The 27,799-nt window shown below is 33.4% G+C and overlaps 1 protein-coding gene and 1 pseudogene across 10 annotated transcripts in view; both read left to right on the top strand.

Annotated features, from left to right (window-relative positions):
- The window catches only part of Kcc (solute carrier family 12 member kcc), a 134,612-nt gene that overhangs the window by 81,564 nt on the left and 25,249 nt on the right, over positions 1-27,799 (top strand). For 9 of the 10 annotated variants that reach the window (XR_011446699.1, XM_070293200.1, XM_070293199.1 and 6 more), the window contains one exon: positions 26,553-26,650. Coding sequence is in view for 8 of the 10 variants with exons in the window: in XM_070293200.1 (XP_070149301.1) it covers positions 26,553-26,650 (98 nt within the window). In the remaining 2 variants the exon portion in view is untranslated. Of the gene's footprint in view, positions 1-1,953; positions 2,057-26,552; positions 26,651-27,799 lie in introns of those variants that run through there. The other variant, XM_070293201.1, reaches the window with a different exon arrangement.
- On the top strand, positions 416-1,853 carry LOC138944872 (uncharacterized; annotated as a pseudogene).

Raw genomic sequence — 27,799 nt, 5'->3', positions numbered from 1 at the left:
CGCCAAACGGTTCGAGCACTAAATTTCGGACTTCAACATCTAATTAGCACCTAATTAGCACGTAATTTTGATCTAAGTTAAAACTTATTTAGCGCTGGTGGGGGGGGGGGGACTAACTTAATGGGGGTGATGTAGTTACCCTCGTAGTCACTAGATGTCACAAGTTTTAGAGTGAATTGAAAATGAACCTGCCGGTCGAATCGGTCGAATCGGAATGGTCGAACGGCTTTTTGGCGTGTCTTTCTTTTTAACTATCTTGTCTGATTTAACGAGGATTTATTTACTGTATTAACCAGTACTGTGTGTTCACTTGTAAAGTAGCTTGTTGGTATTCGTTATTACTTCATCCTCATCTATCAGTGGCAGAAACTCTGTACATTGTACGGGTGCTGCGCACTTTAACCTCTGTCGCCTCATGGCGGACGAGAGATCATGGCTCAACGACGACACAACGGACAAGAAATATATGGAATGTGAGTCACTAACTCCAAATGATTCTCTAATGACGTCGGAGCTGTACCACAGCCTCCAAGAGGAGGCTAACTCGGTACGGAACACAATGAGAGGGATTAAAAAAAGGGCCGCCATTAACAACAAATCCAATGTTGTTACTAAGAAAGTTGCAAAAGTTGATAATCCAAAAGTAATACAGAATAAAAAGGAAATTCCGCCTTCAGTAAATAGATCACTCATTACCTCGGTGTCTATAACTGATACTAATAAAGTAATTAAATACATCAAATCTGACCCTGGACCTTATAAGGCTATTGTCTCGCTGAAGGAAGTAGATAGTGGAAATATTTCTTCAAAACCTCCGGTAAACGTTGAAGTGGCAAGATCATTGTCTAACCTGGGTGTCAAATTCTCACTGATTGAGCGTATCAGCAGGAAGAAATGGTCCATTACGTTCAATAATAGATGCAAACAATGCTGTTACAAATAAAATTGCACAAGATTCCAAGTTTTCAATCAATATTCCTTGGTTCTTTATATTCCGTAAAGTTGTGATAAAAGGGGTTCCCACTGACGTCTCTAACAATGAGCTTTGGGAAGAGTTGAGAAATAACAACTCCAATTTAATTTTTGACAAGGAGGACATATACCGTTTGAAGGTCAGGAATTATGTGGACGGTATAATCAATTATGTGGACTCAACGGCAGTCAAGCTTAGCCTCAGATCCGCTATTGTTCCCTCTCATGTTCTCTTGTGGAAAACACGGCTGGAAATGACGCCCTATGTTCCTAACATAAGACAGTATTTCAATTGCGGTCAACTGAATCACTCTACCAAGTTTTGCACAAATTCAGCTAAATGTCTTACTTGTGGAATGGATAAACATAACGAAACAAATCCTTGCTCGAACATCCTGTGTTGTATAAATTGCAAGGGCAATCACCGCTGTTTGTCCAAGGAATGCCCGGAAATTATCGTGAAGAGAAGAACCACGGAGTTAATGGCCCTGCAAAATATTGACTACAATACAGCGAGAAGATTTATTGTGCAGAGTTCTCCGATTGCAAGTCAATCAGTTGGTAATATGGAGCCTAGGACTACGCAGATGAGGATACCGGCGCGTAACTTGTCTAACTTCCCTGTTTTGTATAAATCGTCTTCTAAACAAGACATTGGACCTTCCCCCACGTTCTCACGAGATAGCTTCGCGTCTATTACGGCTTCCAAAGCGAAAGGAGAATGTTTAACTCCTAATCTTGTTTTTCCGTCTAGCCCTGAGCTATCGTTATCAGATTGGTCAAAGATTTTAAAATTGCTAGAATTATTGGCTAAATCTGAAAATATTGAACTGTTACTGAAATGTCTGGTGGATAAAATCTCTAATTCACAAACTATTTAATACTTATGAATATCAATATTTTACAGTGGAATTGTCATAGCCTTTGGAAAAAACGCCCTGAGCTAGAGATGAGGTCGAAGGATTATGACATCTTGATTCTTTCGGAGACATGGCTGGGACCAGAAGATCGATGACTCTTGAAGAACTTTGACGTCATTAGATCTGATAGGATAGCTCGTCGTGGAGGCGGCGTGGCGGTTCTGGTAAGAAGCGGCATCAAATATCAAATCATTAATAGACTTTATAATGCAAATGATAAGCTAGAGGTTTGTGGTATCAAGGTCACAGTTGGATCTAAATCCATTGCAATAATTTCGGTGTATAAACCCCCATAAACATCTTTATCTCATCACGAATGGCATCTCTTTCTCTCTCAATTTCATTGCGAAGTTATGTTAGGAGGCGATTTCAATGCCCATAATACTGCGTGGGGAAGTTCACTTGTCAAGAAGGTAGAATGATCTTGGAGGCGTGCATGGATCAGAACTTCAATATCCTTAACAATGGCTCTGTCACCCGCTTTGCGACCTCATACTCACAGGGTTTGTCGATTGATTTATCCATTACGAACAGCTCACTCTTTACGTCCTCTCACTGGGAAGTCCTTAACGACCCGTGGGGTAGCGACCACTTCCCCATAAGAATAGAGGTGATTGGCCACTCTGTTAACCGTCTTCGCTTTCATGCATCGAATAGAATTCACAATAAAAAGACTGACTGGAAGGAAGTTAGACGCTGTTTTTCGTTGTGTGTTCAAAGATGTGAGGAATTAATTATGGACAATCCCATCGACATTCAATCAAAATATACTACGTTTATGGCGATTATAGAAAATGCTATACGCTCCAACACTCCGTTTAGGTCATCCCAAGCATGCAATTCTTCAAACCAATTCAAATATAAATCTTCACCCTGGTGGAACTGTGAATGTGAAAAACTAGCAAGACTGAGAAAAGTTGCTTTTCTCAAATTCAAACATCTCTCTTCTATGGAGAATTTTCGTTCGTATAAACAGGCGGACGCTATAGCTAAATCTTTCTTCCAAAAAAGGAAGAAATAATATTTTCTGGAATTCTGTGGTTCTCTGAACAGATTCTCAAGCCTAAAATATGTGTGGCAGAAAATAAGGGCTATGGGTAACAAGTTTCATAGAAGAGAAACAGCAAATGCTTATGATAAGGCTTCCGGTATTATCTCCAATCAGATAGATGTGCTATGTCCTCCGTGGTGCTCTTCCGAACCTTTGAGATTAGAGGATTCTTCATATAATTTTACTTCCTTTCCATCTTTTTCGATTGAGGAACTCAACCACATTATTGATGCGGCTAGACCTGATTCTTGCCCGGGCAATGACGGGGTGGACTATCGGACGTTACAAGCCCTTCCCGTGGAATTAAGAAGGTGCTTACTATCATTGTTAACGGAGATAATCGAGTCGGGCGTGTTCCCATCTGAATGGAGGAAATTCTCGATTTTCTTTATCCCTAAGAAAGATTCTAATAAATATCGTCCTGTTTCACTGGCGCAATGCACACTGAAAATTGCGGAAAGGCTGATTAATAATCGAGTCTGCTGGTGGTTGGAAAGGAACTGCCTTCTTCCCAATAGTCAGGCGGGCTTTAGAAAAAACAGGTCATGTCTGGACAATATTGCAATTTTACATTCAAATATAATTAATAGCTGGTACAACAACAAGGACACGCTGGCACTATTCTTGGATATTAGGGGGGCGTATGATAATGTTTTATGGGATATCTTAGCGAGGAAGCTAGTCAATATAGGATTACCACCATCTTTTATTAAATTCATTTTTAATCTTATATCGTTCAAAGAAGTTCAGTTTAAGTACGGCGACATTGACTTAATCAGACATGTGTGCAAAGGCTTGCCCCAGGGATGTGTTCTAAGCCCTATACTCTACTCCATTTATGTGGCGGATTTTGAGAACCAGATACATGATATTCCGTACATCAAAACCTTGCAATACGCGGACGATGTCTGCCTATATACAATATTACCTATGGGAACCGAGCTTGTGCTGTTTCAAACATGGAGAAGGCTAGTAAAAATGTGGCGGATTGGTTAGATACTCTGGGATTATCTCTGGCTCCGGATAAAACTCAGTTTTGCATTTTTAACGGAAACACGAGCAAGCGTGATCATCTCAGTTCAATTCTAGTTGGTAATACAGAAATTCAGGCTGTGCCCCATATACGGTTTTTAGGTGTACTGTTCCAAAGTAACCTTAAATGGAACGCCCATGTGGATAAAGTAATAGTAAGCTGTCTCAAACCGCTTGCAATTATACAATTTCTGAGATTTACTTGGTGGGGTACTGACTCGTCCATGCTACTCACTTTTTACAAGAGCCTCATTAGATCAAGAATGGAGTATGGAGCCTTTGTCTGGTTTAATCTTCCTCAATACCTCAAAGTAAAATTAGAAACTCTTCAAAACCGGGCGATTCGTACTGTTATGGGTTATAGGAAATCTACGCCAATTAACGTCATGTTGGCTGAAGCCAGGGAGCCTAAGTTGGAAGACAGGTTTAAATTTCTTGGCTGTAATTTTTTGTCCAGGGTGCTGACCCGTAATACAAATCTGTTAACTCCGATCTTGGAGTGTATTCAAACATTTCTGGATTGCCCTACGAATATAGTTAAACTCCCGCCTCCCCTCTTATATAACTGCTTTTTAATTAGCTACCAGCAAGCTCATCTAACTTTTAAATCAGATATTCCGGTGGGTTATTTGTATCCTCTTGAACTGAAACAACTTATGCCACGGATCTCTTTTTTGGAAGGCAAATTAATTCAGAATGATCCTCACCCCGCCGCAGCTTTCTCTTGCCTTTTCCCTATATCAGATAATGAGACTTACTTTTTTACTGATGGCTCCAAAATTACAAACTTTCCTTTTGCGGGCTTCGCGGTTATCGATGCATCTAATGATATTACTTATCGCTTTCGCACATCGTGCAAAGCTTCGATCTTTTCATGTGAAGCTATAGCAATCATAATGGCGTTTAGAATCTCTTTAAAGAGCCCTCTCAACAACAAAATTTCTATATTCTCTGACTCGAAAAGTGTGTTACAGGCACTACTCCCCAGCAAAAGGAATAAGAATACATCACATTTAATATTAACAATTCTTGAATTATTTGAAAACTTTTCAAATACCGACAGGTCAATTTTTTTGTTTTGGATTCCTGCTCATTTAAATATCGACGGTAATGAGAGAGCGGATCGCGCGGCCAAAGAGGCCGTAACAATCGGAAGGGATACTGATTTTCTAATCCCTTCGAGTGATTTATGCGCAATTTGGAAGGAAAACCTATTTTCAGACTTGTTTTCTTGGGCAGAGAATCGCAGTCAATCAACAGGATCACACTATTTTAATCACTTCTTTAAGAAGAATCGTAAATCCTGGTTTTATAAACTGGATCTTAAACGTAAAAAAAAAAGCATAGTGTCTATAAATAGACTAAGATCTGGTCATACATCCTTAGCGAGTAGCTTGTTCAGACATCATATCATCGATTCTCCGTCATGTGACTGTGGGGAATCTATCCAATCATCTAATCATATTTTTTGGCAGTGTTCATTATTTGTGAGAGAGAGAGAGATGTCTTACTTTCCAAACTCAAATCTTTACATCATTCTGGTCCATTCTGTATTGAGCAATTCCTACACGTAATGGATCCCAAGACAATTTATGCATTAGCTGAGTTTATTGATGCCGCTTCGATTAGAATATGATCGTTGTTTATCAATTGAAAATAGATTATCACTCTGCCTGTCTCTGTCGTGGTGTCGTCCTCATCTCTAGCGTTCAATTCTTTTATATATATGTACATTAATGCCTTATCAGGTATTAAATAGTTTTCGTACCTGACTATATTTGTACGGGTAACAGTCTGTTAGTACTAATTACTTAAATTAGATGTTATTGAAATAATTACTATTTGGCATAATTAAACATATTATATAAGATTTTACTACTGTAATTCTTAGCTCGTACTTTGTACTCTATCTTTTATTTCAATCTCAGTTCCAAGGCTAATCTGCTCTTTCTTTTCTTAGATCGTTTACTATTGTTTAGTTTAAATCTGTATTATTATTTTCTCACCGCTTTCTTCTATAATTTTATGTTAAACCGCTATTAGATATATGATCTAATTTACTAAATCAACCTATATTTCATTTAGTCTAATATGTTTCTATCTTGGCTGACTGTCTGTTTGATTGGTTGATTGACTGACTGACTGAATGATTGGTTAGTTAGTTGCCTAATGTATAGGTTAATTGATTGTCTGATTAATTTCATTTGATCTAATTTAATTTAATTTAATTTGACTTGGTTTGTTCCGATTTGGGCTGATTTAATTTGATTTAGTTTAATTTTTTCTTGATTTAGTTTAACTTAGTTTATGTTAATTTAATTTGATTTAATTTGTTAGGAGTAGACTTGATTTAAGTTGTGTTAATCTGGTTTAACTTGGATGTTAACTCAGTATTATCTTATTTTAGTTATACATGAATTATTATCTGTGCAAATCTTTATGTTGCGTTATAAGTGAATTATTATCTTGGAAAATCTTATATTGCGTTACCAACTTTATTAATTTTATACTCAATTTATGCTGCCAATCCTAATACTGTTATGTTTGTGTCCCCTTTTTTTCCCTTTCGTCTGCTGATTCTATTTATGGTATATTTGCGCGCTTAACCTGTGATATCAAATGTATGGTTCCTAATGATTTGTACTACATAGGCTAGATGGCATTGCCAAGGCCTCCCTCCGTTTCTTAAATAAAAAAAAAAAAAAAATGAACCTGCCATCTTCCTATCTACCATGTCCCTGTTTTATCATATTTTTATGGTATATTTAAAAAGTTATTAGTTCTTATATAAGGATAGGGAGAAAAGGATTTTTTGGGGGGATGGGTTGTAATCTCTTCGAACGAGGCTCTTCATATAGTTGCGATCGAACTTCACTTCAGGTAAGTTTGATTGATCGTTTAATTATATTTCCCGCCTCGTTTTCGAGATAACTGATGTAGTTGTTTAGAGATAAATACAGTTTTTTAATAGTTATTATCTAATAATTTCTTTATTATTTATTTATTTTTAACTTGTAAAATTGAACATGCAAAGTCATCCACTAGTCGCTATAAACCTGCGCAAACATGCGCGAATCTTCACATCAGTTCGCTATTCTTCTAATAATGTCTAGGTTTACCCCATTCGCAAAGGCTGCTGAAGTAACCACATGTCTTGTTGAGTGTGCAATGAAAATAGAAACATCTATTCCGCTTACCCATCTTTAAATCGTCTAACTACACACTTCTTTATAAGGTTTTTTTATCAAAATAAATAATTTCTTAATATTATCTCTATATTTATCTGTTATTTCTAGATACCTATTTAATACTGACGCTACACACAACTCATGTTTTTCATTGAATTTTGGAATTATCAAATCGGGTTAAGGACGCCCTAGCCCTGATGTTTTTATTCATTCCGACATCCTTATTTTCATGGCATTTGTAACCTGTTTTATATTTCTAATATCTATATTCTATTTATATTCTATATCTATATCTATATTTATATTCGGTATTCTATCTATATTATATCTATATTAGAGTTGAAAACTAAAGTTATATATAAGAAGGTTAAGTCATGAACTTCAATTACCCATAATATAATGCAAAGAATCGAAGTGTGAGCAGTCGCTATTGAAAAAAGATGCTAAATAAGGTAAATTGCTTTGGATTACACATCGATTCTTTGTATTACGTTATGGATAATTAGAGCTCATGACTTAACCTTCTTATATATAATCTTATTGAAAACGAACCTGCGATCTTCCTATCTACCAATTTCCTGTTTTGTTATATATCTTTTTGTTGTGCGCTAGAGTAAGCATGTAAGAATGAGTTCGCCATAAATAATTGTGTGGAGTTTGAAGGGTTTTCGAAGTGTTTTTCAACAACTAGTGTTAGAATCATACCAAAAAGGAAAGCGGAAAAGGACGTAATAGTAGAGATTTTGGAGAAAAAAATGAAAGACTTACAAAAACAAATTAAGGATTTCCAGACCCCTATCGAGCTGGCCCTCCCATCTTGCAAAAATAAAAAAATAGCGCGCAAATATGAGCTATTTATGAACTTTCATATGCTGCAAATTAAAAATTTTGACCTCGTTGCACTGGGCAGAAATTTAACACTTTTTGTGAGGGGAGGGCTGAGTTGAAATCGACTCAGCCCTCCCACCATTTAAAAATACAAATATTCAATCAATCTTTGCGGCAGAATTAGAAGCTATTTATGAGCTTTTAAAGCTTCTACTAACATAGTTTTAATTTTTGAGCTCATTCCCTTAATCCATAAAACTACCCCACATCTCCGTGCACAAGAGAGAACTATACTTAAAATCAAAGAAATTAACTATTTTCCGACTAAATATTGTTTATCGATTTATGAGCTCGCAGAATGCAACTCCTTTACAATAAAACCATCCCACATCTCTCCAGTACAAGAACGAACTATACTTAAAATGAAGGAAATTAATTATTTTCCGACTAAATATTATTAATCGATTTATGAGCTCACAAAATACGCAAATTTTGATTATTGAGCTGTAACCCCTTTACAATAAAAGCACCCCACATCTTCTCCGCACAAGAGAGAACTACACTTAAAATGAAGGAAATTAACTATTTTCCGATTAAATATTGTTTATCGATTTATTAGCTCGCAAAATGCGCAAATTTCGATTATTGAGCTGTAAACGCTTTTACAATAAAACCACCCCACATCTCCTCGGCACAAGAGAGAACTATACCTAAAATGCAAGAAATTAATTATGTTCCGATTAAATATTGGTTATCGATTTATAAGCCCGCAAAATACGTGCATCTTGATTATTATATTGTAATTTCTTTTGCAAGAATACTATTATATTTCTGCTATATGATAAAATTATAAATTATAAACTCTTGCAGAAGAAGTTACAATACAACAATCAAAATACACATATTTTGCGAGCTCATAAATCTATAAACAATATTTAGTCGGAAAATAATTAATTTCCTTCATTTTAAGTATAGTTCTCTCTTGTACTAGAGAGATATGAGGTGGTTTTATTATAAAGGGGTTGCAACCCAATAATCGAAATTCGCGTATTTTGCGAGCTCATAAATTGATAAACAGTATTTAATCAGAAAATAGTTAATTTCCTTGATTTTAAATATAGTTCTTTTTTATGCCAGGGAGATGTGGTTTTATGAATTAAGGGGATAAGCTCAAAAATTAGAACTATATTAGTTTGGAAGCTCATAAATAGCTTCTAATTCTGCCGCAAAGATTAATTGAGTGTTTGTATTTTTAAGTACTGAGGGGCTGACTTGATATCGACTCAGCCCACCCACAAAAAGTATTAAATTCCTGCTCGCAACGAGCTCAAAATTTTTAGTTTGCGGGATATGAAAGCTTATAAATAGCACATAATTGTGCGTTATTTGTTTTTTTATTTTTACAAGATGGGGGAGAGTAGCTCGATAAGGGTGATTTTCAGGGTGTATTAAGGCATAAGGAAGAGGAGCAGGATGGTATTGAATCGTCTCAACCGAGTAATAATGAGACAACTGAGGAAGATAGTGTGAGAGTAGAAGGTAAGAAGCTATGTAATGAAAGAAGTATCTGATGAGCCTACATTTGAGGTAGAACATATTAGAATGCGATCTGACGAGCCTACACGAGAGATAGGATAGATCAGAAGTCTATCTGGTGAGCTTATATTAGAAACAAGACAGACCAGAAACCATTCCTAATGAACTTGCACTGAAGCCAAGATAAATTAGAGATTAAATTAAAATCGTTATATAAAATTGTTATAACAAATAGAAAACAAAATAGAAATTAAAATTTTTCTTTTGTTCTATTTTTCTTTTGTTGATGTTTAGATGGACTAGAAGAAAATAAATAGAGGATAAGGAGAATGTATTACCCGATAAAGAAGTAGACAAAAAGAAAACAGAGGAAGAAAAGAAAGACGAATTAGACGATAAGGTTTTCAAGATATTGGATGAAGACCTATTAACCTCAAAGGCATTGTAGATAATGTTATACTTATCACTAAATAATAGATGGAAACATTGGATCCTGAATGGGATTAAAAAAGAAGAAAAAGAAGATCTACTGACTAAATATACCAATCCGGAAGGTTTTGAGGTATGCAATGGTAAATCTAAAAGTGGCAACATCTTTGGCTGAATCTCTAAAGAAACGAGACAAATATGGCTGAAACACAACGCCTATCTGCTTTAAGAGCACTGCCGCACTGTCAACAATTTTGACAGAAGATGAAATCATTAATAAATTAACCTTTATAAAATAACTAAATGATACCGGGAAATTGATTTTCGAAATACAATTTCAGCAGACTGAATCCAGAAAGGCTATCATTATCTCAGCAATATCAAGAGAGACATTTTCTTATTTGGTAAAGGTCTTGAGAACAAAATTAAAGTAACCAAGGCAATGGAAAAATTGAGTCAGAATTTCAAGAATCAATCAACGGTAAAAATCACTCTAACTCTTAATCCTCTAAGAATTATTTAAACTCAAAAGGCCCACAAGCGAAGAGGCCGTTCGCCAACCAAGCGGGCAACTCGAATGCAGGAGCACAGGACTGGCAGAAATTGTTTTTCAGGAACAAATAACAATTTTACAACCCAAGAGCCTAGAGCCAGAGGGGAAAAAAGACACCGAACAAATCCAAGTCGATATAAATAGAGTAGCTGGGGTAGGTTAAGAAATTTTGTAACACAATGACAAGAGATAACAAATGATAGATTTGTGTTAGGCTGGATACAGGATAAAGTTTTATAAAAAAGTTAAGTAGCCATAAGTTACCAAAATTAATGTTTTCTAAGTCAGAAGTTGGAAATTATATAGAAGTTATTGATAAACTGCTGGAGAAGAGGGCTATTGAACTGTGCCTTCCAAAGGAAGAACAATTTTTGTCATTCTATTTTCTAATACAAAAATCAGATAGGAGTTTTAGGTTCATCTTAAATTTAAAGAATTTAAATGAATTTATCTGGCCAAATCATTTCAAAATGGAGGATGTCAGAATGGCTGCAAAGCTGATTTTGTCAAGCTATTTTATGTGTTTAGTAGATTTAGAAGATGTCTACCCGATACTCATTTATGAGAAATGTAAAAAATACCTGAGGTTCAAATTTTTAGGAAAGTTATACCAGTTCAATTGTCTACCTTTTCGGTTGAGTTCTGCGCTCTTGGTATATAAATCTTGAAACCGATGAGATTTCTAAGAAAAAGAGTTTTTATCTCAGTTATATATTTGGATGACATATTATGTATTGAAATAAGTGTTGCGGAATGCGAACTAAATGTCAAAGAGACAATGAAACTGCTAGAATCATTAGGATTTCTTATCAATAGAAGAAAGAGTTTAGTAATACCATCAAATAAGTATAAATTCTTAGGTTTTGTCATTGACTTGATGAAATTTGCAATTGAATTAACACAGGAGAAAAGAATTAGACTATTAAGGTTAGAAGAAGAACGTAGTGTAAAAAATAGATGTTCAATTAGAGAATTTGCACAATTGATTGGTCAATTAATAGTTGCTTGTTCTCTACTTGAGTATGGTTGGGTGTATACCAAGATCTTTGAAAGAAGAAAGATGTTAGTTTTTAATCGTAATAATTATCGGTATAACAGTAAGATGATCTTACCAAAGTCGATTTTGCCGGACTTAAAATGGTGGAAAGAGAATTTGCGAACAATAGCATTAAGACAGGAGAATTTGAAAAAGTTATTTATACAGATGCTTCAGATACAGATTGGGGCGCAGTAGAGAATGATTATAAATTTTACGGTTTTTGAAATGGAACGGAGAAGAAATACCATATTAATTATAAAGAGCTGTTTACTGTAAAAGTAGAATTAGAAAGATTGGCAGCCAACGCACGCTGTTGTCAAATTCTGTTGAGAATTGATAATATAACAGCCATTTCTTATGTCAACAAAATGGGAGGTATCAAGTATCCTAGATAATGATTTATCAAGGAAGATCTGGCAATGGGTCGAGGAAAGATAGATTTTCCTTTATGTAACGTACATCAAAGGCCAACATAGTATCAAAGGACAATATTGAAGCAAATGCACTATTTAAAATTAAAAATATAGACACAGAATGGGAGTTAGATCTTAGATCAGGGTGCGTTCGAAAAAATTGCAAGTACATTTGGTAGATCAAAAGTGGACCTATTTGTCACAAGCGGAAACACTAAATGCTAGCAGTTTTTCGCTTGATTTTCAGAAAGATTTTCTGGCTCTTGATTGTCTTTTATCTTCTTCGTATTAGAATTTTGTTTTCCTGCCATTTTCACTGATATTAAAAGCGTTAGTTAAGATTAAAAGAGATAAGGCTAGACGAATACTAATAGTACCGGATTGGCGAAATCAACCATGGTATCCTGTGTTCAAATCACTATTAGTAGGTATTAATAGATGATCCGTTAATTTTTAGGCCGAGATCTGATCTTCTTGTGTCTCCCTGTAGGTCGAAGCAACATCCCAGATTGAAAAATTTTACTTTAATGGTAAAGACAGTATCGGCAAGGCTTTTTTAAAGAAAAAAGTACCTGAAGAAGCAATAGGAGTTATTTTAGAATCTTTAGCAGTGTCTACTATAAAACAGTACGAATCAGTACTGAAACAGTGGTGAAGCTTTTGTAAAAAAAAAGGGTTAGATTTCTTCGAGCAAAAACAAAATAGGGTACTAAAATTTTTTTTGGAGAAATTTCAAGAGGGCGCAACATATGGTACGCTAAATTCCGTTAGGTCCGCGATATCTTCAATATTTAAAGAAAAAATTGAGGGGGATCCTATAATCTCGCGCTTTTTAAAGGATGTTGTCAATTGTACTATGATACTTAGCAGAATTAAATCTTCTAGAAAGACTTCTCGAAAGACTTCTCTATTAATTCTGTTGAATTAATAGAGAAGACTGTAATGCTAATGGTATTGTGCACATACAATAGAACACAGACCCTGGCGAATATAGATATTAGAAACATAAAACAGGTTACAAATGGCATGGAAATAAGAATTTCGGAATGAATAAAAACATCAGGACTAGGGCGTCCTTAACCCAATTTGATAATTCCAAAATTCAATGAAAAACAAGAGTTGTGTGTAGCGTCAGTATTAAATAGGTATCTAAAAATAACAGGCAAATATATATATATATATATATATATATATATATATATATATAGTATATATATAATATACCTATATATATAATATATACCTATATATATACCTATATACCTATATATATAATATATACCTATATATATACCTATATACCTATATATATAATATATACCTATATATATAATATATACCTATATACCTATATATATAATATATACCTATATATATACCTATATACCTATATATATAATATACCTCTATATATATATATATATATATATATATATATATATATATATATATATATATATAGAGGTAATATTAAGAAATTATTTGTTTTGATAAAAAAGTCTTATAAAGAAGTGTGTAGTCAGACGATTAGTAGATGGGTTAAAGCTGCGTTATATACATAGACATAATATATCTAGACCGAGTGTTGAGGAGTGGGAATCGAGGTGCACGTAGAAAAGGACACTCTGTTTCGTGCCCCTTGCGTTCTCTCTCGCTCGCACGTAGTATGACGAAAGAGAGCGCTATGCTATGTGCAAGCGAGAGAGAACGCAAGGGGCACGAAACAGAGTATGTCCTTTTCTATGTGCATCTTTACCCCCACTCCTTAAATAAAGGCAAACGCTCGGTCTAGATATACTATGTCTGTGGTTATAGTGTATAAAAACGGAATAGATGTTTCTATTTTCACTGCACACTCAATAAGATATGTGGCTACTTCAGCAGCCTTTTCGAATGGGGTGAACCTAGACATTATTAGACGAACAGCGGACTGGTCTGAAGATTTGCGCATGTTTGCGCAGGTTTATAGCGACTAGTGGATGACTTTGCATGTTCAATTTTACAAATTAAAAATAAATAAATAATAAAGAAATTATTAGATAATAACTCATAAAAAATTGTGTTTATCTCTAAACAATTACATCAGTAATCTCGAGAATGAGGCGCGAAATATAATTAAACGATCAAACGAACTTATCTGAAGTGAAGTTCGATCGCAATTATATAAAGAGTCTCGTTTGAAGAGATTACAACCAACCCCCCCAAAAAAATCCTTTTCTCCCTATCCTTATATAAGAACTAATGATTTTTTAAATATATTTTCAAAATATGATAAAACAGGGAGATGGTAGATAGAAAGATGGCAGGTTCATTTTCAATTTACTCTAAAAGTTGTGACATCTAGTCGACCACGAGAGTCATTACATCAGTAATCTCTTCGAACGAGGCTCTTCATATAATTACGATCGAACTTCATTTCAGATAAGTTTGTTTGATCGTTTAATAATGGATTTTCAGTTATTAGAAAATTTTATATTCTAATAGAAATAAACACATTTGTGTTTTATATAGTGGAGGTTATTGGCAACACATGTTTGAAGTGGAAAATATTTGATATTTAGAAAATCATGTCACCGGGGACAAATTGTAAATGAATGGGACTGTAATAGAGAATGCGGTCTTATATGATTCAATCAAAAGAGAACAATTCTTCGACAACGAGGATTATCTTGTGTCGGAATTGCATCGGCGTTGTGTCGGACAATTGAAGTCCGGTTCTCGTTCATTCCTGCCACGAGATTAGGTCCGAACTTGACAGCTTTTGACAAATACTGCGCGTGCAAACACAAAGCGGAGTTTCTATTTTCTAGGCAAGACACTTATGCCCCGGTCCAGTTCCTTATGCGGCTTTTTTCACAGACTTCTATATACTACTAGACCGATAGCTCCCACCTGAAAAGTGAGGCAAAGTGGAGAGGATATGGCGGCCATTTCTTGTTAGGTAGCTTGTATATTTGTGTCTTGATAATAATGAGAAGTAATAAGTGTCTCAGTAATAATAAAGCAATCTGGCACACAGTGTAGATACACCGACAAATACATACTATTTTATTTACCTAACGAGACATGGCGGAAACTACCCCTACCACTTGCCTCACTTTTCAGTCTAGTAGTATATAAAAATCTGTGCTTTTCTCAACTCTATATCTCTTCTCACTACGACTAGCTACTTTTGCGATGTTAAGTTTCGCCATTTTCGGTATCTATATTGTTATAGTTAATTCATTTGTTACACCATTTATGTACTTAATCCGACAATTTACATAAAATTTTTCATTAATCTTGTGTGCATTTTTTAAAAGTTGTATTTTAAATTTAAGTTAATTATAGTTATTAACCCAGTTGTTGTAAAAAGCTTTTTACTTGAATATATGACATATTTGTAAGATTTTTCACTAATTTTTTATATATCTTAAATATGTATGTATTATATATTTAAAAAATCACATTTAGTTAAAAATGAAAAATTAATTCCTATATTGAATTTTCGAGATTTTCAGACGAAGATCTTTTATTATACATTTTCAGATAAAAGAAACTTTATAAAATATTTGATGCAGAACTGCGTGACTACACGATACAGATGACTGACAATATTTATTTTTTAATTTTTGTAGATATTTTATATTTTTGGAGCAATTTTTTAAAATAAACTTTAATAAAGAGCGAAAAATATGAAAAACCGAACCTAATTTCTTTTACGGTAACTTATTCTTAATTAAGCATTTGTTTCCTTCTGCTAGACAGCGAAATTCTTATATATATGACATTTTGTAAAAGAGAGAGTCTCAGGAAATATTTCCGAAAGAGAATTTCATTTTTCATGATAGCACTATCGCGTTGTTGCAACGTTCGCTTGTGGCGTTTGCAGCATCCGTCAAAGAAATGCAGTTGTATCGAGAACACGTGTATTTATTTGCGCTATATTTTTCCTTATCATGTTTGTCTACGGAAAAGTGACATTTCTCTCTTTTCCTTCTCTTGTTCTACCTCTCTTTTTCTCATTTATTTGTTCCATTCTCCCGTTCTTTAATCGTTGTATCGCAAAATCCTTTAATATAGAAATATCACGATCAAACTTCTTTTTTATTAAACGCACAAACTTCTTTTACATAGATTGCCGATAATAATTAAAAATTAATGCACGCATTAAACACTAATTTGCGTGCGCGTAAAGCCCTTTTCGTCTGTTAAGAAATTTCTTTCGTTTTATTCTCTTGTGTATGAAAAACCCTTAATTAGGTTAAAGAACGATGGAAGTAATTGCGATTTGAAGTATCGCATACATAATTGTATACAATGTATATTTCGCGAGATGATATGATTAAACCTTCGTTGATATATCTTTTACGAATCGCTATATAGATTTTGTATTATTACGCGCAACATACAATAAAATAATATATTCAGACAAAAAAGCTTTTTTAATACTAATTTTATGAAATATTTTGAAACTCAATTCCGATATTGAATAACGATAAACCCATAATATATCATGCGATATTAATATCGACAGTTGAGTAAGATTAGATGCCCATATTCACCTAGGAGCTATCTAAAAAAATCTCCAATATCCATTTTAATAATAAAAAGCACTTTTTACTTAGAGAAGCATTAAAAAAAATAGCAAACAAATAAAAGAACTAATCAAAAATCGATATTTGGAAAAAGCAAAATTATTGAAATTAATGTCGAGGTAGTGGACTACTTAATTCTTTTTTAGTACTCGTCCACGGTTTTATAAAGAAACGAAACATAAAAACGATTTCCCGCATTCCACGCGCTCCTCCTTTTCAGTCACGTCGCTCTCACGGGAACGGATTTCGATCGAGATCGCTGGATCACGGTCCGACAGTTGCTGCTATCAATGCGATCATCTTAGGAATCGTTACTTGCACGAAATTTGCGGACGAAATATGTGGTTTCTCCGACAGAATGTTATAAAGTTAGATACGGGAAAAAATGACGGGAAATCCGCGATCCACATAGTATCAAGATAGGGGGATCAACGGTAACGCGAATGGTAGATGACAATCAAGAAGTATCCAATAATAATCATGACACACTTTTTCCCTCGAATACGTCCTACCCCCTGTATTACCTATCTTTCTTTGCTATGCGTCTATTATATCTGCTTTTCTCTACACGGGAAAGGCATTGCATCACACGTCAAGAAACCGACCTACTTCGCGTCGTTGTTGTATTTGTAGCGTTCTTCTGTTACGTTATATCACCGATAAAACTAGCGAAAATCGTGCATGATAACTCAGATCATATATGGAGAATAATGCTTTTCTAATAATAAAATTTATTCGTTATAACATCATTAAAAAATAACGAGCACTTGTTCGATAGATGTTAATGATACTTACATATACATCGTCTTTTTACTTATTTCTCCGTTAATAATATTTATTTAAAAAATATGTGTTAAATAATTAAGTAGGAAAATTGGCAAATAAAAAAGAAAATTATGTATTGAATTTTTTGTATCAGAAATAATTAAAAAATTTGGTACAGTTCTATCTATATAATCCGATTCTATCAGCAAAAAATCATCGCTGTGTTTTATTTTTAGAAGATTTGAATTCCATTCATACTTATAGGGTAAGAAAATACATCTTCGATATACAGAGTGTCTAATAAAAATTGTGCTAACGTTCGTAAGTGAGTAAAGCACAGTAACCCAGGTGGAAATAATAATATGGCTCCGATTAGGAACTCTTCAGGCAAGCCTTAATTAGTGATTGGGTCCTGATGAGTACATCCGATCAGTACCTGAATGTTTGGTAACGCAATGCCCCTATCGGGAACTGATCTGAGGATCTTATTGGGAATCTAATTTATTTAATCGAGATTCTTATCGGGTATTATGAGATATAAGTTTATTAATTATATAACGCAAGAGAATGTAATACAAGTAATTTTGATAAAGTTTATATATATTTATATAATCTACTAATATAATATATTTCATAAATGTAATAAAACGGAACAAACATAAACAAAGTATTAAAAGGTATTACTCTATATCGTGTTACATTTTTGGCACGCATTGTTCCAATCCTTCACATTATTAAATATTACAGAGTCTTGAATATCTCTTTTCAATGGTAAAACAAAATCTTTTTTAAAAGAATGCGAGATAATACTTGAAATACTTCAATGAAGTTCTATATTCACATTAAGGCATTCCTGAGAGAGTCCTTATTAAATCCCGACTAAATGACTTCGCTAGCTAATAATTAAAAAAAAATTTATTTGGTTCTGTTCATGCCCTATTCGGGCCAACCCTACTAAAGTAGACCCGAAGAAAAGCTTATCAGGGCCTTATGGTACATTGGGTATACTTCTACTCGGGAAACTGAACAGAAAAGTCCTTTACCATTTTGCCATTTTCATAATAATTATTGAGAAATTAATTGAAACAGACTGACCAATTCGTGTGAGTATAATCGCGCAGTAAAAAGGGGCAAGACATTGATGTGTAGTTGCTAGGACGCGAGAATCCATCGTTATGTACCGCTCGTACGTAACCATTGTCATTTGTAGAGCGCTCCTCCCAAAACTTACTTGCCCGCCTAGCGACCGCAAATTTTGGAGATGTCTCTGGGCCATTCTTTTTCGCCGCGTGCTTATAGTTATACGAATTGGTCGATTTTTTTAAATTAATTTCTGAATAATTATTACAAAAATTGCAAAATGGTAAAGGACTTTTCTGTTCAGTTTACTGTGCTCTACTCGCTCATAAGCATTGGCACAATCTTTACCAGACACCCTATATATGTATGTAGATAATTGATAAGATTACCATATAATCAAGCTAAGCAATAACTCAATTTTGCCGCCATTAGACATGCCTGCACTATAAATATTTCTGGATATATATTTTTGCGACGTCACATATGTGGTATAATTATAAAAAATATTGGATATATTCTGCAAAAGTACTATTTAATTCACGGAACGATCTGTATATCGGAAAAACCGCTGACTATAAATACGTCGACCAAGAGGTATGTTTTATTTATCGTTGTAAATCGCGTAATGTTTGTCGCGTAACACATTTTACTAGCAGCGTTATCCGCGCCCGCCACGGAAATAGATTACGAGGGAAATTCGCAGCTCTGATATGTCACGCTGAAGCTTCTTAAGTAGACAAGGATAAGAAGAGCCTTCTCTCACGACTGTCAAGCATGCCCGCCTGTTTGTCTATGTCTATGATATAAGAACGTGTAATCCGCTTCGCCATTCTCTTATTCTTCGCCCGTTCTTTTTCTTCATTATCATTCTTCCCGCATTAACGAATGAGAAATTGCTCGTTTAAAAATATTACACGTTAAATTTTATAAAAATTCATAACTTTAAAGAAGTATTTATAATATTATTGAAGAAAAAAAAACATTCTTTATATTTCTTTTTCTCTTTTGTGTAATATAGACATATATTTTTAATATACATATATATATATATACAGGGTGTAACAGAGCGCCCGTATCAGCAGTTTTTTGAGGAAACAACGCATTTTTGTAAAAAGTGTTTCATGCTTGTACAAATAATTAAAAAAAAATACATTGTAAATACTTTTCTTAAAAACAATTATTTTTTTATACTAATTGATTTGTCTCATTATTCTGTACATAAAAGTATTACAGTAAGATTATCGAAAACTAAATATTTTACGAGATATTTAATTTTTTATATCAAAATATGTCAGATTAAAATATGAAATAACTCAAAAAGTACTTAATGAAAAAATACTTTGTTATAGTGTTTTGGAAAGATTTTGAGATAAGCTACAAGAATATGTAATGAAAAATAAGTGGTTCCATTTAAAAAATTTAAAGTGACTTTTATATGACTTTGACGATGCTATTCAAGGTCATACTAATATTATTATATAATGCGCCACTTAGAGCTCTACAACTTTTGCATAAAACATTTTTCACGAAAATGCGTTGTTTCTTCAAAAAACTGTTGATACGGGGCTCTGTTATGTCATATGTATACATGTATATATGTATACATGTATATATGTATACATGTATATATGTATACATGTATATTAAAAATTATATATAAAAATTAATGTGTGTAAAATATAATGTATAATACATGTATTACATAAAACAGATATATATATATATATATATATATATATATATATATATATATATATATATATATATTTAACAGTAAATATTTTGATAATTTTATCTTAGTCCTGAAAAAAGCATATCTCTCTTACTTAAATTTATTTCTTGAATTTATTGAAATGTATTTCGTAACAAGTTCTTTATTTTTATGATTCATAACTTAAATATGTATCTATTGTACATTAAAAAAAAGCATTAGCTTTGAGAAATAATTAAATAATCACAGAACTTACAACAAATTCTATATTCGAGTATTGCGGTTTGGTTGCGCGCGCGAATTAAATAAGAAATATCTTTCTATTAGAAAATGAACATCTTCTCTCTATCCCCCTTCCTGCTCCTCCTCCTCCTCCTCTCTCTCTCTCTCTCTCTCTCTCTCTCTCTTCCTCTCTCTCTCTCTCTCTCTCTCTCTTCCTCTCTCATATACATATATAGAATACCAAAACAGAGTCGAGATTCGCTGAGACAAATAGGCCGAGAGGCTAGAGCTCTTCCTCACGAAACTGGTTCTGAATTGGCGTTGATAAAAATTCTGTCAGATCGATTAACGATGTGTCAGGTTGCACTAGTGCCATTTGTATCGCGGGATACTATATTGCAAGTTAGACCTTTTAAAGCGTAATATTGTTAAATTCTCGACAATTTATGTTTCTTTTGCATATGAAATACGCAGAAAAAAAGCGAATGTAGAACAATACAATATAGTTAAATAATATCAGCGAAATCATACATAAAAGAAGAACACAATCTTTGTATAAAATATAATTTTTTTTAAACATTGATAATTTTAAGTATAAAATTAAAAAACATAAATATGAATCGTTTAACGCCAAACATGGAACTTCGTCGTTCGCTATTCTATACTCCATCCAGCGAGAGGATAACCACGGTCTGCGTATAGATGGGCAAAGTGACGAGAGCGCTATTCAGTACCGTATCAAGAGACACGGTGTGTAGAGATACTCTAGTAAGGGATCGGACAATGCGCTGGATACGCCGCCATTTGAGGGTCAGAAGCAACCGCCGCGCGATATTTTAACCGCGATGTGTTCTAATGCAAAAGTGACATTTTTATATGATTTTTACTTTAAATAACCATTTTGCAAATTATAAAATGTTACGAGGTCAACATTAATCCCTTTTTTCATAATAATACTTACTTTTACGAATTTATTTTATAAATTTTATTTACATTAACTGCATTCACTCAAGCAGCTCACTGAGAGCGCAACTGTCAAAGCTGTCAAAAGCATGGCGCGCACTTTTCGAAGCCCGGAAGTATCTCTCGAATGGCGGCGATCAATCCGCAGCCTCTTGACCTGTTGTTCGATTCCTTACTAGAGTATTTCTAACAGTGTGAAGTGTCTCGCGCTAAGTCACGCGAAGCCAAAGATTGCGCGTAGCAACAGCGAGCTACCTCGTGTATCTTCACGCGAATCGACTAGTTGAGAGTGCTTGAGATTATTAGATTGTAATAACCGCTGAATGGATCGAGTTTTTACCAGGTTTAGTCGATAGCTTGAGTTTGATTTATATAAGAAAAGTATCTTTATTTTCATTTTATATATAGCCTAATAAATGAAGATTTACCACAGAGGTAAAAGAGTTAACATAGGGCTGCGGGGGTGAAGCACTGGTGGAGAAGGGGATTAGGTCGTCGGCCATGTTTTTATGGGCTACTTGTAATGCCATCTATCGATTCTTATATATAGTTCGTAATGCAGGTGAAAATTTGCGAATGAGTGACATTTCTTTTGATTTATAAATTATTCGTTTAAGTAAATTTACATTTTCTGCTGCAATACCTTTTAAATTATAAAATTGTTCTTCTTGCAGAAAATTTTTGTCTTTTAAATACTCTTGTCATATTTTTTCCATACGTCTTGTTCTCTGTTTTAGAACTTTCTTTGTTCTGTTTATATAAGTTTTCTCTTAATTTCACCTTTTCCAATGAATTATGAATCCTGCGAGGAGATACTACAGTACCTTTACAAACTTTGATAGATGATTGTGCTACAAAAGGTAGAAAGAAAAATTTATTGTATTGTATAACGCATATGACAAAAAATATTTTTTTATATTGCATGTCATATCCAGAAAATACTTACATGTTGGATACCTTTTTTTCTATATTTTTGGTAACTATTTTGTCATGTTTAGGTAATTTTGACTGTAAATAATACATTAAAGCTTTAAAAGCCATTTTTCTTACAAGCAAGCTAAGTTAGCAAAATAAAATTATCTTAGGAAAAAATAATTCCTATCATGATAATTACTGTCTCTAAAACTAGCTTTAATTTTTCTTCTGATATTTTCTTCTATATTCTAAATTAAGGAAGACATTTTTCCTAAACGTTCCTATTTAATTTTCCTGTATGTTTACCTGTGTAACTTCAATGTCCTGTTCTGTTGTTATATGATCAACATCCATAAGTACAGATGTCATAGAACCTTTACTTTCCTTAAGTGGTTTACTATCATCATATGTCTCTAATTTTCTGGTGCATTGTTTTTTGCACAATGCTGATGTTGGTTCAGCTAACTAAAAATATTAACATGCAACGTTTTTGTAATACATTTTCTTCACATTTAATAATTAGTTGATCTAATTTTTAAAAGTCTTACAAAAGGAATTGTATCTTCTTTAAGCATATGCGTGTTTCAAAAAATAGAAATTTTCCTTTTGGAAATGCAAGGAACATAATGTCGAATTTTGTGTTATATAAATTTCTGTTATATTCATAGCTGTGCACCACGCTTTTCTTTTTATTTCATTTTTGGGAAAACTAGAACATACATTTTCTCTAGATTATATTTCATTTTAATTTAGAATCTTAAAATATCTTAAAATATTGTTTAATAAAAAAGTGAGGTATCGTATTTATGATCAAAATATGATTTCAAAAAAATTTAATATTGATATATTATGTCTTTATATACATACGTAAAAATGATATTTTTTGTATCTTTTCTATTTCTTCCTGGTTCTCCGATTTTCTCGATGATCTATTGTTGCATCCACTCGCTATACAATGCACCACTTTTACAATATTCGTTGTGAATTGTATTCTTTATTTATAGATCTGAAATTATGACTCAAATAATGCTGGCATTGTCCAGTAGATAGCAGTACGAGTGGCCCATAAAAACATGGCCGACGACCGAATCCCTCTCCCCACCAGTGCTTCACCCCCGCGCCGACTAGCTGACCCTAATGTTCACTCCTTTACCTCTGTAAGATTTACGATGCAAAGTCCAGAACAGAAAATTTACGATTAAGAAATGTGTTGGTCTCTTTGGCCGTCTCCGGACAAACGTACGTTTCTCGTTTTTGCCGCATTGCAATAGCGGTGCTCGTTTACAGTAGCGCTCGTAGTTACAGGCTAGGCTGTCCAATCATTAAGGCTGGTATTCATAGTCAGTTCTTATATTTAAGACCGTCTTAAGCACAATCTTAAGATGTCCTAAACCAATCACAGAGCCATATTAGTATCTTAAGACATTACTTAAGACGGTCTTGAAATAAGAACTGACTATGAATACCGGCCTAAAAGTGCGAACCCATGCAGCGGAATAGTGTAACGCAGAACAAGAGCAAAGCCAATCACAAGCGTTCTGCAGTTTTTGTTACGCTCGCGAATGGTTCCGCTCTCGTTTTGCATTATAGCACAATCACTTTAGAGTTTGACCTTGGAAAAATTTTAGCCAGCTGAATTTTGGCACAGATCTTCGTTTTTGCATAAGATTGAAGGGGAAAAAAAGTTTACCATTGTATAGTGGCCTCTAAGAAAAATAATTAAATAAATAGGGCTCAAATTTCGTTTTTCTGCAAATATCTCGTTAAATATCGATTTTACAAAAAAAAAAACAAGAATAGAAAATTAAAGAGTGGACAATTTTGCACAAGAAATGTTGTATAAGTTTTTAAAGTGGAACCCCCCCCGTAGAGGGAGGGAGGGTGGCACCCATTGTGTCCACGTATATTTTACAATGCGAAGCGAAGTCTATCCTACAATTGTTGTGTGGATAGGAAAGTGTATGCGTAAATGCAGTTCCGCCCTTCCTACGGGAGGACTCCACTTCCAGAAGATATAACTTAACCCAAACCTATTTCTTCTTGTAATACATAAAGAATAGCATTAAAATTATCAAACTTGAATTTGTTATATCTTCTAAACCAATGCCGTCCGCTACTTGATTCTTGCGGAAGATTACTCAGAACACTCCTCTCTATTTATTTAATAATTTACAAAATTATAGAAATCGGGGGTGTCTCCCTATCTCTATATAATTACCCAAATTTTAACTTTAAATATCTCAGAAATTATAAGAGACCGCTGATTAAATTATAAAGAAAAGTTATTCAGGGCCATGTCCTTGACAACATATGTCAAGGTCAAAATCATCGGCGCGGTGTGACCTAATATGCATATTTACTATTTTTTTTATACAGGGTACGTAAAAATACCGGGATCCTAAAATATCTCGAAAACGAGGCATTTGAGAAGAAAATGTTACATACAAAATTGTACGGTTTCAACAAATGCATCAAACGATAACACCCATTTGACCTTGGTAAAATCGGGTACTTTTTTAGATTTGTCTTTCTATAAAAAATCAAAGAGTAAAAAAAATTTTGCTGACTGTTAGTAGTCTTTAGTGAATCTTAAACTATGAGAAAATGAAACCGGTTGCTGAAAAAAATATTTGGTTTTCGAGGATAACAAGATTTTCTGGAGAAGTCAAATTAGGTTCTATCGCTAAGCTAAAACCGAGTATCCATTTGAAAACATGTACAATTATAAAATTTAGATTTATTTTAATCAAAATATAATACAAAGATGTATTCTATTGACAAAAATCGCAAATAAAGATATTTTCTTGTTCTACATTGCTGCAGGATTTTCACATTCAATTTTTTAACTTTAGAGGTTTCAAAAAGCTTTTGTTTTAGTGGTTTTTTTCTGAGTGGTAGTTTTCGTTTCTAACTGCTTTTTGTAGGAAGACAAAGTCAGGATTAATTTTTCTCTTTTCATTACATGAGGTGTGTAAATACCCGGTTTTGCCCCAACACGAAGAAAATAACAAATACGGTGACTATATATTTCGGCATACAAAGTGACGATCAAAACTAATGCGATATACACGGTCTGTTTCAAAAGTAATGAGACTGGTGCTGTACAATCTTTTAATAACAACTGAACTCTATATTACTATGATCCCCTTCAAAGTAGTTTCCTTGAGAAACCACACACCGTTGGAGACGTTGCTCCCATTCCCAGTAGCATTGTTGGAAGTCTTTAACTGAAAGTGCTTTCAGCTGCTCGGTTACGACCATTTGAATGTTGTTCACAGTTCCGAAATGATGACCTTTGAGGTTGAGTTTGATTTTCGGGAAAAGGAAAAAGTCACACGGACTCAGATTAGGCGAGTATGGGGGTTGCGAAACCAATGGAACCTTTTTTGTCAAAAATTTGGTCAGTGTGAGATGGCAGTGTGACTGGGAGCGTTATCGTAATGCCGCATGGTTTCGCAACCCCCATACTCGTCTGATCTGAGTTCGTGTGACTTTTTCCTTTTTCCAAAAATGAAACTCAAAGGTCATCATTTCGGAACTGTGAACAACATTTAAATCAGTCGTGACCTAATAGCTGAAAGCACTTTCAATTAAAGACTTCCAACAATGCTACCGGAAGTGGGAGCAACATCTCCGGCGGTATGTAGCTTTTAAAGGAAATTACTTTGAAGGGGATCATAATAATATAGAGTTTAGTTGTTAATAAAAAATTGTACAGTAGTCTCATTACTTTTTAGACAAACCATATATTCTCTAATATGTGCAGAATGCAATGCTGCATTTACCGAAGCTCTGTGTAGAAAAAGTCCATAACTCAATTGTTGCCCCGATATCGATATTTCTGGACCCGAAAATTTTGAACTTCTCTCTAAAAAGAAATATCACGTATACGTGGGCACGGTTCATCTCAAAATAATAATGGCATCAATCAACAACTAATAACACAAGTTAACCAAAGTATTAGATAGTAGTACTTATCACGAAGAAATAGTGGTACCCAGTTTGACTCGCCTACTCGGTTTTCCTCTTCTTTTCCCTATATATAGATTATTACGAAAATATATTTATCAACAATTTTGCATCTAAATTAGTCGCAAAACATAATGAATAAGATTGTATGAAATGGAAGTAAGAAAATAAACTAATTAACGAAAAATAGGTAATTGGAACTTTATTCTCTTTAAAAGCTTTTTATGAAAAATGCTAATTTTCTTGAGAATATTCTTGATATCATTTTAATGAAAATTTTAAAATTTTTTCTCGATAGCTGGTATAATTTCTTCGAAAGTCTTAAAACAAGCATTTCACATTCAGACAAAGCAGCGAATAATTAATTACATTCTTTTTCTTGTCTTTAGGTGATGGAGGCGGCACAGGCGGAGATGGCGATCCTATCGTCGGCAGCACTAATTCCGAGAAGAAATCAGGATATGAAACCAATCTGTATCTTTATAGTGTAAGTATAACAAGTCTAACAAATTTAATCTCTCTCTTGACGAGTTTACTTTTAATAAACTTTTAAATGTACATTCTGAATTGAAAATTAAGGTATGGAAAGAAAAAACTTTCTCATTTTATCTTAAAAGAAAGATAATACACATACACACACACACATTAAACGTTAATCATTTTCTTAATTATTATGTTCTTCCAAGGATATAGTATTTATTATGAAAACAGCGGTCTCTATATAAGCAGAATTAGAGTCAAAGATTATATATCGTAAAGTTAAGAAGATCAGACTCTTTTTCTTTCATTACAAAACTATATTTATAATTATATTTTGCTATATTTTATTACTACAAAATAATATTTTTCTATGAAAACTTCAGCTAAAATTTTAAAAATGATAAATATCTTCCTTGATAATATCTAATCCCACTAAAAAACTTCACAGAGGTAAACAAAATACGCTAATTTGTAAGTACATACCTAAAATATAACTTATAAAAAATTTTCCTCTACAAAATAAGAAACCACTAATAAATAAAAAATAATTAAATATGAAATCAATAGTTTACTAGCCAAGTTAGAAGCAATTCAGTTGCGAAGATTTGTAATTTGAAATACTATTTATCATAAAATCAATCTCATATTTATAGAAATGTTACAGACAGATTTTCCCCATAAAATTAAAACATATTTTATTTTTATTAATAGAAACCTGATTTTCAAAATAAGTTTAATACAAATAAAAAAATATAAAGAAAATTTAATTATAAAAATTTGGCGCTTTTAACTTTTAAAGTATATGTTAAAACGAACAGACAATAAATTTAATTTAGATTTAAATTTAATTTAGAATTATATTCAATTTAGTTATATCATAATAGCTGCAATGTGAATATATTAAAGAATACATTAATTCCTAGTATAATGTTTAGTTTAGCATCGCCAAGTTTTTTAAATTAAATTTCTTTTATATTTTTTAAATTTGTATTGAACTTATTTTGAAAATCAGGTTTTTGTTAGTAAAAATAAAATGTTTTAATTTTATGGAGAGAATCTATCTGTAACATTTCTATAAATACGAGATTGATTTTATGACAAATACTATTTCAAATTATAAATCCTCACAATTGAATTGCTTCTAACTTGTTTAGTT

The sequence above is a fragment of the Polyergus mexicanus genome, unplaced genomic scaffold (assembly GCF_030449975.1).
Source record: "Polyergus mexicanus isolate NDT 795.1 unplaced genomic scaffold, iyPolMexi1.0 SCAF_3, whole genome shotgun sequence".
Classification (NCBI taxonomy): domain Eukaryota; kingdom Metazoa; phylum Arthropoda; class Insecta; order Hymenoptera; family Formicidae; genus Polyergus; species Polyergus mexicanus.
This window is presented reverse-complemented; position numbering and strand designations above follow the sequence as displayed.